Source organism: Camelus ferus, chromosome 26 (assembly GCF_009834535.1).
Source record: "Camelus ferus isolate YT-003-E chromosome 26, BCGSAC_Cfer_1.0, whole genome shotgun sequence".
Classification (NCBI taxonomy): Eukaryota; Metazoa; Chordata; class Mammalia; order Artiodactyla; family Camelidae; genus Camelus; species Camelus ferus.
Window position 1 is genome coordinate 14,163,507 of NC_045721.1, and position 12,109 is coordinate 14,175,615.

General features: G+C 35.8%; 1 protein-coding gene across 3 annotated transcripts in view; it reads left to right on the forward strand.

The window, feature by feature from the left end:
- ZDHHC2 (zinc finger DHHC-type palmitoyltransferase 2) overlaps positions 1-11,133 on the forward strand; it is a 57,277-nt gene extending 46,144 nt beyond the window's left edge. Inside the window, exons 11-14 of one of the 3 annotated variants that reach the window (XR_004315424.1) lie at positions 2,621-2,733; positions 4,292-4,366; positions 6,671-8,795; positions 10,332-11,133. Coding sequence is in view for 2 of the 3 variants with exons in the window: in XM_032468661.1 (XP_032324552.1) it covers positions 2,621-2,733; positions 4,292-4,332 (154 nt within the window). In the remaining variant the exon portion in view is untranslated. Of the gene's footprint in view, positions 1-2,620; positions 2,734-4,291; positions 4,367-6,670 lie in introns of all 3 variants that reach the window. The other 2 variants (XM_032468661.1, XM_032468663.1) reach the window with 2 other exon arrangements.
- The last annotated feature ends 976 nt before the right edge of the window (positions 11,134-12,109 follow it).

The following is a 12,109-nucleotide window of genomic DNA, read 5'->3' on the forward strand; positions in this document are numbered from 1 at the left end:
TGCCCTATAAATTTTGGCTTGAAAATTCAAGAGCTAAATCCTGTTTTTTTTAAAACCTCAGTGCAGAAAAATCTAGTTTAATAAATTATTTAGAATATGTCTTCATGCTTTTATAACATTTAACAGCAGTTTTCAATATTTTTTTTTATCCTTGTTAAGTGGTTTTTGTGGTTTAACACTGTTTGGGTTTTAGAGATAGTGTTTCTCCTGCTAAGTGTACCATGGGTGTTGGAGAAATCCTTTCTGGCACTGTTACCTGGCTAGGTGATCTTGAATAGTTCAAGTACCCTCTCTGGGCTTCTCTTCCCTTTCCTTTTAATGTTGAGATTGGATTTTGACGGCTAAATTCTCTTCTACAGAATTCTACAGTTCCCCCGATTTGCTCGTATAAATTTGCTGTGGATAGTGCTGGTCTTCTCTCCGTACTCCAGAGCTGTGTATTTGTCAACTTAACGTTACCACCTACATGTCTTAAAGTCATTGCTGACTGAACAAGTGCCAAGCAGATCTCTTGATTCCCAGCCATCTTATACCATCGCCCACACCTGAAACCTGATTCTCCTCCCTTCTTTCATAAGTCGGGGTCGTGATCTCCATTCTCCCAGGGGCTCGGGCCAGAAACTTTGAAGTCACCCTAGATACCCTCCTTTCAGTGACCCTGTGTAACATTCCATTTGCAAATCATCAAATTTAGGATAGATAGACAAATAGTTGTTCCCTCAAAATATATCTATTATCTGAATACTTTCTTATCACCTCCCTGGTGCTTTCCTGGTTGAAGCCGTCATTTTTCACATAGAGTATTTCAGTACCTTCGTTACCGATCTTTCTGACTCCATGTTTTCCCAACTCCAGTCCATTCTCCATTAAAAAGTCAGAGTGATTCTTTTAAAACGTATATCAGGTAGTTCCACTCTCCTGCTCAGAACCTTCCACTGGTTTCCCATCCTTCTCAGCATGAAAGCTAATGAATGTCCTTACCTTGTCCTGACAGATCTGGCGCCGAGCACCTCTCTGATGTCATCCCTTACCACGTTCCCATCACTCACAGTTCTTGGACACATAATCTTGCTGCTCCTCAGATACACCAAGCATGTTCCTTATTAGTTAGTGCCTTTGTACCTGCCAGTTCCCCTTCCTGAAGGTCCTTCCTCCAGGTGCCGGAATGGTCTGTGCCTTCTCGTCACTCACTTTCTGCTCAGGTGTAACTTCACAATAGCGGCCATCTTTAAAACCCTTCGAGTAATAGTAACCTGCCTCTCCCTTCCCTTTATACTGTCTTTTATGATTGACATCGCTCTTATTATCACCTGACTTATTTTTTATTACTCTTCCTCAATCACAGCAAAATTTCCGCGAGATCAAAGACATTGCTCATTGTTGTCATACGTCCTCAATGACTCTTGTTGAATGAATGGATCCTTGCCATTTGTTAGAGTGCTGTTAGCAGTAACCAATGTCAGGAGTCCCTGAACCAGGACTGGGCTTTCCGCACCTGGTCTGTGGTCCCTTTCTTGAGGAATAATCAGAATCAGAATAAAAGCAGTTTTTCATATGAATAGGAGCTTTTCTTTTTCAAGATTTTCCTCCAAAATTTTAATGAGGGTTGTTAAAGCTGCACAAAATTGAAATATTCTCAAATTTTAGATAATGCGGTAATTATTAAGGAGCATAGGCGTATCCTTTAAAAATATATGTGAAATTACTGTCAGAAGGATTTTAAGTAGTTTTTTTCTTTGGAACATTATTATCGTTACTATGTTAGGGTGTTGTAAAAAGTACACTAATACTTTCTATGGAAATAATTTTTTTAATCAAGTGAAATGTTATTTTAATCATTGTATATTTTTCATATTATCCAATAGGTCAGTATGTGGCACATCTACTTAAATTTTAAAACTTAAATTCTTTCTTTTAAACTCTTTACTTCCCAAATTAAATATCAGATTTTTAAGACCTGAGAATGTCACGTGTTTTCAACATTTCTGCAAGATAATGTTCAAATTCACTGTTTCAGCTTTAGAGAGAAAGACAGAGAATTCTTTGTGCGAGACCAGTTAGGCTACTTTAGAAACGCTATGCCAGTTTTTTCTCAAACTTACCTTTCCACCATCACCTTCTTATGTTTTTTCCCATATCCACGTGCCACTTGTGAAATTAATATTTTTCTTTAATATATTTATTTAAATTGGTACTTAAATTTCTCTTTAAACCAAACTTTATATCACTGTCATAAGTGAGAAACTATAGTATGGTTTGCCATAGAATATACCTTAAGAAAATAAAATTGGCAATAAAATATTGTTAGGTTCTGACTAGATTCCGTTACCTGCCCAAGTCTAAGGCTCAGGCCTATTCTCTGTGTTAAAAATGGAGATTTGCCAAAGTTAGCAACTGTCATCGTATTGCAATCGGAAGAAAGAAAAGAGAACTGAGGAGAGACTTAACTCACTGTGAGTCAGTGAGGTTTACTGCCTTGTTCCGGTTTTCCCCAAATTCTCTGGGGTAACTCCTGCAATTATCTTGCACCACAAGTGGTTTGAGGTCCATCCTTTGAGAAACACTCACCTTAATACTATCAAGAGTTAATGTAATGATGATGATGATGATGATTTTTCAGTTCTGAAAACCATCAATTTCCTGCCAAGCCATTGAGAGAGTCCCAGAGCCACCTTCTTACTGATTCTCAGTCTTGGAGCGAGATCAGCACAAACCCGGGAAAAGGCAAAACTGGTAAGGAAACTTGTTGCACGCCTTGGATATAGTTTATTTTTAGAAGGTAAAAGTGGTGGAAATTCTTCATTCTATTACTTGTGGAATTCTTGTTTTGGAGTCAGACTGCCGTTATAAGTGTAGAATTATCTTCAAAGGACTATTTGTGAGGTACTCTGATTCATGTCTGTAAGCCATAGAAAATCACTTTGTGAAAGAGATCTACGTTGCTTTTTTTTCCAGTTTAGAGAACCACATCTTTACTACTGCATATTAAATACAATGATAGAAATAAACTCAGAATGTAACATTCTTTTAAATTGGAAAAAAATGCAGTTAACGCCCACAAAAGGTTGAAAAGTATCTGCTGAAAAGGATCTCAAGTTATGTAGTTCTTTTACTCTAAGATTTCTATCCAGTTTCAAAATGTCAAAGTAAAGGGATTGCATGGTTGCCGTAACTTTGTCTGCCTGTTATTTCTTCATATCCCACTCACAGTTCTCTTGTTATTGGTGTCGATTTTAATCTTTTGATTACTTGGGTCAGTATAGTTAATTGGCAAAGAACAAGCAAGTCTTTGAAGTCAGACAGATATGATAATCAAATCCCAGTTTGAGCACCTAATCAGCGTGTGGTAATTGTTCATTCACCTCTTTTTGGACTTAGTTTCCTCTTCTTTAAAATACTGCTTATTTCTCAGGGTTGGTAAGGATTAAACAAAGCGTGTGATCATACATGCTGGAGTGTGTATACATGTGTGGTCCCTTGAGTGGAAAACTATACACCCATGATTAAGGCACTGTTAGCCAGAAAATCTCCACTTAATGGGTGTATATGTCCTCTGAAGAGCCCACCATTGAGGGTGTTCATAATTTGGTGTCTGTCTCTCCACCTTCAGATGTGCCATTCCATTTTTTAGTCTATGGGAAGTACTAGGTATTATCTAAATAAAAGCTGATGACACCTACTTGCCTCTTGAACCCTTCAGTTTCCTTAGAGACAAAGAAGTGATGTATATTTGGGTGGTAGAAAGACAAAACCCTCTTCTTCCTCTCAGAAGAGATTCATATTTCACCTTATGGTTCTACATTAACATAGAAGTGATTTTCTGGTTTCTATGTGCTTTTAATTTGGGGGCATGTTAGATGAATTTTCCGTTACTTTGATAGATGAGTTGAGAAATTGAAGTTTAAAGGATGGTGCAGAAGAAGGAAGAGGAATATGAGAATGGTGAGATGAGAAAGGGCTCAAAGATCAGTTTGACCCGACTGAGGCAGGTAGATGAAGAATGAGAACGTGGTACCTTAGGTGATGTGAGAAGTGCTGGGTTCAGTGTGTCTTACAGTATTTTGTTCATACCCCTACTTCCTCACGTGTGTGTCTCTATTTCTAAAAAGCTTTTTTGTGACACTGGTTGTGGCCAACTGTATTGTGTGTGTGTGTGTTTCTGTGTAACCTTCTTATTAACACCCATACTATGTACAAGACACCTTTGGAAGAATACTGGGCGGAATTCATAGATGAAAAAACAATCTCTCCCTAGCAACAACAAATTGCTAACTTACGTTCTTTCTTGAAGGTATGAGCAATCCTGCACTGACCATGGAGAATGAGACCTAACTCTTCTAATAAAATTCACTCAGACTTTATGAAAGTAAGAAAAACCTTTCCTGTATTGTTGTTTTATATTTTTAGTAGTTTTCTAGTTCTCTTAGAGCAAATAATTTCCAAAAACAGTTATTTTTGAGTGGCTCAAATAAGAGGTGTCTTAGCTGACCTCTGGACATGGATTCAGCTTCAGTATCAGCTAGCATTTAGGTTAAGCTGATAAATTATAAAAAATAAGGTGATGAACAAAATTCATTTTTATAGTAAGGCATTAAATAGCAAGGATGCAAAATATTGAACTTTATATGACAGTTTATCTTGTTAATTCATAGAATCATGTACGATTTTTATTTTTGGTTGTTTCTGTCCTTCAGGATGTACGGTGGTCATATCCTTGACCCTCCGTTAGCTGAATCTCACTGGGTCTAATTACAAGATGATTACATCTTGTTAGCACAGATCTCTGCCACCCTATTTTCGGTCACAGTAAGACCCCAGAACATGTGTCACCTTTAAAGTGATAGGAGTTCCAAATCATTTTCTTTAACACATAATTTTCTTAAACCTGTACTTCCAAATCATTTTTCTTATAACCAAATCTTTTTATACGTCTATAGTCAATAAAAAGCTACAGTAAAGAGCCCGCCTTGGAACAAAGCTAGAAACATCTTAACAAAACAAACAACTCTATGTACTGTTACAAGAAACAATAAAGAGAATTGAATATTAAATTTACCAAGATCGCTCTCTACTTGCAGATCTGTGACTTAGCAAGAGAGTAGCATCTAAAACAGAATCATTTGTGTCGAAGTACTTCATGGCTGTCTGGCTTTAGTTTGGTTTTGGTTTTGAAGAATAGCTATGTAACTCCGTGTACCAGTGGGCAAGTGTTTTGGTTTTGGATAACTGTACGTGATGGTATAGTAGATCAGACTGATCATACCTGTGGTTGGAATAGTGAAAATTTAATGTTCTTAATTTGGTTACCAAAGAGACAATGTAAATTTCTGGAAATAATTCTTAAAGTGTAACTATGATTGTACAGATGTGAATCACTAGCCAATACCACACGCAAAATATTATAGTTCTGGAGAGCATACAAAGTTTCACAGGATTTTTTTTTTCAGTATGTTAAATTAGTTATAATTACCATTGTTTGTGATGTTGTCTGTATTAAACATTTTACAAGTTGACGTAGTAACGTGACGTCATGTGTAAGTCAGGTAGATTTCCCAGGATTTTGACAAGATCAATGTTGTGTTTGTTCATCATTATTCTCACCACTTTGCAGTGCCAGACACAGAGTAGGTTCTAAATAAACCATTGGTAAATAGGTGATAAAATAACACCATGAAATTAAAAATCTCACAGAAACTTGATTTTATTATATTTGAATATATGACCATAGTGGTCATAAAAACCCAATGGAGCATGAATCAGGTGCATGATGTGAGAAAAAAAGTCATTTTCTGATGTGATGTTTTTCGTTCTGTTGACATAACCAATGATAGGAAAATACTTCTTTAAAAAAACTGGATTTTCCTAAGGTAGCTAATAGACAGTCAGAATAGCTTTCAAAAGTTTTTCCTGCGTTACATCTCAGACTTGTACTTCATTCAGTACACTTTATACTGAACAATATTATCTGATATTGATACACCTAATTTTACTGTATTACTAAATGAAATCTTCATAGTCTCTCCTCCTCTGTTTGAACTACATTAGTAAATGACCTGTGGCCTTTTTATAAAATGTTTCTTAGTTCATCATAGTTGCCACATAGTCATCCTGTGCCTAAGCCCACAGTAGTGCTGAAGGGTAGATTAAATTTAGCCTGCCCAAACTTTGCTCTTATGCAACAGAAATTTTTAAAATGTAGTGCTTCTATGCACTTGAAATTTTAAATTATTCCCCTAAATCCCCTGCCGATTTCACTTGTCACTCCTAAACGCCCATGGGTCTCAGACAAATTGAGAACTAACAACATAGAACTCTGTCCCTCAGACTGGGGCCCCAAGCCACAGCATTGGTATTACCTGGAGCTTAATAGAAAGGCGGAATTCTGGACCTTATCCTAGACTTACTGAATTCGAATCTGCATTTTAACAAGACCCTCCTGTCTTGTGTGTGTATATTATAGTTTGAGAAGCACTGATGTAGAGGTCTTTTTCTGTATTGAAGAACTCATCTACTGGGCCTTCTAGCATAGAAAACATTTAATTTTGAACAAGGATGTTACTGCAACAAACAATGAATGAGTTGGCTTGCTTTGTTTGCTTTTTTGTTTGTTTGTTTGCTTTTGTTTTTATTGTTAACACAATGGTTTCACGTTTTTCTGTTTCATTCCAAGGTATCAATACTGTCAATGGATGGAAGAGGCTTCCCACACGAAGGCACCATTAGCCAGTTTTTCCCATTTCCCTCTGGCTGGATATACAGAATATGAATTGATTAGTTCTCTCCAAGCCGTTGCTTAAAGCATAACACATTTTTAACCCAGTATACAGTTTGTTTCAACTAACACAAATTCCTGTTAAATACTAAAAGTGGTTATGGTTGATGAATCAAGGACAAAAATATCTTCTATCATAAAAACCTGAAATAAATTCATGGGCCAGTTTTCACCCAAATATTTGGGTAGCACAGTTTATTACATAAAAAGCCCATTTGATCCTCTGATTTTCTGTTCATAAAATTGAAAGTATTAAGATACTGAGATTTAAAGGAATTCAAGTCACATTGTAATAATCAGCTTTATTCATAAAACCTAGTAGTTACCTGTGAGAAGGGGGAGGTAGTAAATGGGACTAGTTTACTCCCTCCAGTGTGAATCCAGCCTCAGACTGCGTGGACTGTAAAAACTATGAATTTATTACAGATTTCAAATGGCCTGCAGTTGAAGATGACCATCAATTTTTTTGCCGGACTTTAATCTAATTCTAGCCTTTGTTCCCTGCTGGAAAAGAAGTGTGATCATTGAAGCTGGAGCTCAGCTGGCTAGAAAATCTTTGTCAGAACGAGTGCATTTCCATTACATCAGAAATGTATTTTCATCTCTTTTAATTATCTGAAAATTGGGGGAAAGTCTACAATCCCAATTCTGAAGATTGGTTTATGTTATTCTTTTGCTGGCTTGGCTTTTGAAAATCTCTTTTTAGGTTATTTCTCCTATTGAACATAGAAAAAATATTGAATTTCTGTTAAGAATTCATCATGGACCAATAGATGAATCCTCCATTGATACCTGTTTTATTTCTGTGTCCTCTCATCAAAAGTTTGACAGTTTAACTACATAGGTCCTCAAAAACCGGCTACGATTAAATTATGTAAATCATCAAAAATCACATTTTGAAATTTTAGTTCAGCGTGAACTAAACAGTGGCTTGCTGTTTGGAAACTGAGTTTAAGGTAAACTAAAGTGGTGTGTTTGTTGATGCCAAAATGTTCGGCTTCAGTAAATACACCAAGAAGCTCTTGTGCCTTGTATGCACTATTAAAAAAAAGTTTTATTTTATTCTTTTTAATTTGATGGAGTGCAAGTTTTGTAAATGTTAGCAATTAGAATATGCTGTATACATTTTTTTGGTACTGATTTTGAGAATTTAAAGCAGATTACCTTTTAAGACTACACAGCTAAGGAACTGGTATTTAATCAGAGAAAACGGTATTAAAGTTTTCAAAATCTGACTTAGACAAACTGAACACAAACTAGACTAGAAGATGAGAGGATAATGGAGTAAAAGATCCTTGCAATTATTCACGCTTGCTAAAAATACAAAGTTTTATATTAAATGACTTTATGAAAGAACCAATGTCAGCCCGGTCCATTTCATAAGTCATTTCAGTGCAGTTCTTTGAACAATAGGATGGTGGTCTTTTTCAGATTTTTTTTTTAAGCTAAAGCTTTTGATCTGAGAGTCTACTTCAAGAAATCTCAGAAGGTATGATACATTTTTACTTTCTATCTTAAAGTATTTTTGGTCATCATTTTTCATTACCTGAAGTGCCAGGTTGGAACCTGTAGCTGCTGCTTGAAGTCTTAAGGGCAACAGCATCATGTAATGTATTAAAAATTATATGCAGCCAGGTTTCCTCAAAGCACAGTACTAGAGCTGTCCTTACTGACAGGTGTCCCCTCCTGTCAAACTAGAAGCTAGGGGAAGAGTGGGCTTTTGATTCTTCACTTTGCTAGAGTGCTGTTAACCACCCCTCTTTAGCTTTTTCATGTAATTATTGAAACACATAAATCAATACACATTAGAATCAGATTTGAAAACATATTTTAAAATAAAATGTTTTTCATTAAATTGTAATGGTCCCCTTTTTGGTTTCATACAATGACAAATCTTTAAAGGGTTTTTTGTTTTGTTTTTAATTTTAGGGGATTATAATTTTTGGAGATGATGGCACTGATCACTAGATATGCAGGATACATTTTACTGGAGTGAATAAAGCATCAAATAAACCTGCATTTTGTATGTATTTATAAATTGCACCTTAAAAACACCTTAAACATTTTACTTTAAATACTCAATAACTCAGATTTGAAGACACTTGAAGCATGAGTCCTGACAATCCATTAAACTGACATTTTGATTTTTCCTGTTTTTAGAGATTCTATCATATAGGTATCAATATTTAAGAATTTTTTCATTTAATAATATTGTACAAATGCTTCATATGTATTAGCTAACTATTTGCCATTGTGTAGGGAAAGAATTGTTTTTTTCAAAGAAAGAAAAACTGCATCTAAATACAATGATGAGACATTCAAGGAAGTGCTTATCTGCAAACTCCCTCCTGTTATTCCATAATAAAGGCAGGTTGATCACCTTTGTTAGCTGTTTATATGCAATTGCCTTTGCACTGACAATCTAAATGGCTTTAAAGATACACTTTTCCTAACAGACTGCCAGAGCTACTATAAAACTCATGTCTGCAGCCTGCTCATAACATAGGTCTTTTGAGAAGAGATGGATTAAAGGATGATGTAATTACTCCTTAGTAGTTAAATGAGCCTGAAGACAATTAGGAACAGACAAAATTCAAGCACACTGTAAGCAACAGATAATTGGAAATTTGGTATATGTTTGACAGAAAACTATCTTCACTAGGAAAGTCAAACACAAAGGTCTTATAAACCATGTTCATAAAAAAAAAAAGTTAAGCTAGTAATCATGTGATTCATGTTTCAAGAAAACCTGTGAAAAAGCTGTTACCCTATTATCTTACCAACTAGCAAGTTTTCCCTATTTTGAAACAGTACGTGTAAACCTACTGGGCTGACTCTGGAGTTAACACTGTATACTTTGGTATACAATTATTATATTGTCAGATATTTACTTGTATAAGTGATAGTTCTGATACCCTTATGAATTTTTTAAAAATACCACATACATACAAACCCCATAAATGTTAAAAGCAAATCCGCTTACACCGTGAACCACGATGAAGGTATCCTCCAGTATGACCATCCCATCCACCTTCACAGACTACAAATTCCGATCTCGTCTGAAGTGACACAGTTCAACAGTGGATTTTCCCATGTAACATACATCTCTAGGTTAAGAGCCTTCTGTAGACAACTGTCTGAAGTCATCCCAAATATTTGAACAGCCTGCACTTCTTTCCACATACTTAGCCAGTGAGGACTTATTTCCTCTTACGTGTGGAGGCAGACTGCCTTATACACCTTAAGTATTTGTTACTCTTTTACAAAGAACCACTGGAATTTTTTTTAACCTTGTCTTGGTAAAAATTCATAGACTCTCATGTTTATTGAAACTTCAGCAATTTGATCACATCACTTATTAAAAGCATTAAGTACATTCCAACATTAGAGAAGTCTTGATTTTTAAAACTAGCAGTCTTTTCCTCCACTAGATTTAGAATTTAGTAACACAAAAACCTTTGTTACAGAACACAAGCAACTGTGTTATACTTTTTTAATGGTCCAAACCATGCACTCTCCTTTTTCTCTTTGCCATGATGAGTTTGTTATTCTTTTACAGTAGAGTCCTGATTTGTATCAAGTGGACATCACTGAAGGGATGACTTCGAGTAGGCTTGTTTCAAAGGAACTCCTGTGGATCATAAACTATGCACACGAAGTATCTCCCAGCATGATGTTCAGTGTAGCAAGAGGCTCTGAAATAGGATGTTTTTTCTGTCTTCAGAAGAAGAGGATGTAAGTAAAGAGGATGCTTGTCCATAATGCAATCCTAGGTTACTAAGAGTGCAGACTCTGACACCCTTTAACTGTTCTTTAGCAACAAAAAGTTCAAATGAAGTAGCCTGGCCATTGCCAATAAAGACGACTTTAAATCATTTGCAGTCATTAAATCTCTTACTACAGGAGAGTGATAGCAAAAACAAAACTGGTGACGGTGCCCATAGTTCTTTGATATTCCTGTTCATAGCCACTATTCAGTATTCTGTTTACACTTGGTGGGGAAATATGCGTTGGGGTTATTCCTCTTTTGTGTTGACTCAATTCTGAGTACCAGTTAAACCAAAGGGGGCCTTTTGATAGGTGATTTTAAACTCTGATGTATGCTAAAGCAGCTCCTTATTGCTCAGAAAAAGCCAGAACTATTTAGATTCAGGAAAACAAACTGATTTATGTTGCATCTTCCAGGGAAGGTTTAACAATGTAAGGAACTCAATTCTGATGTGAATGTAATACTTATCTTAATACGTCTTGTTTGACAGATAAACGTGCTTAATCAAACTGAGGGGGAAAAAAAAACACCATACATTGGCTCCAACGTAGAGTTCTGTTGATGCTGAATTAAAGAACTGCTACCATGGAAAGCCTCCGTTCTGTTGTTTTTTATTCAGCTGAAAGTAAGGCTACTGTCAGAGTTTAGATTTCATGTCTTTTTTTTTTTTTGGTATGTATAGGCCCTAAAGTCTAGTATTAAAAGTACCTTGTGACCTGATCAAACATTTATTGTGTGAAAGTTGAATACTTTTTTAAAAAGCAACCTTAATTACACACTAACCTTAGTGTAAAATGCAAACATGTTTTAAAGTTCTTTAAAAAATATACTTAGGTAAGAAGTAGAGGATATGGATGAGTCCTGAATGGCTAGAAAGGAGCAACAGGAGGACAGTCTGCTTATCTGCATATGTACACTTCAGGTATGACGATTTTGTTCGTTTATGTTTTTACATGTTCTTTGCCCTGGTATAAGACTCCAGCTAACAATAACCGATGTTAATTCTTGCTTAGAAAAAAAAGAAAACAAAGATGTATGACACAAGTGAAATGGGTCCCTGCCAAACCAAGCACCTTAACATTTTCATAAGTTTTTCAACTTGAGCAACTAAACTTTTTCCCGCTCCTTGTATATACTGTTACATCATCCTGTCTTAGACTCCGCTACTGACATAGCGGTTCCTCAGCTTCTTTGAAAATATTCTCACCTATAGTTATTCCACAGAAACTTAATAATTAGAAACTAATTCTTTAGTCACTTCAAACACAGCACTGATTTCTCAAAAATAAGGAATAGCTGGGCAGTACTGGTAATATCTGACTCATTAAGAGCCAAAGAAAAACACTCAAAATCAACTGTCTTCTTCCATAATTAACTGTTGATATTGTGCCTTATGTCCTCACTTTTCAAGCAACTGTTCTCATCAAAAAGCTGGTCTTAAATTCAAACATGATGTAACTCCCCATCAGTAAATGGCTTTGCTTGGCTAACAGATGGGCCATTTATAAACATACTGTGGTTGTAGCCCTATTTTCATTTTTTATTTCTGTAAAGAAATTAGACTGTGA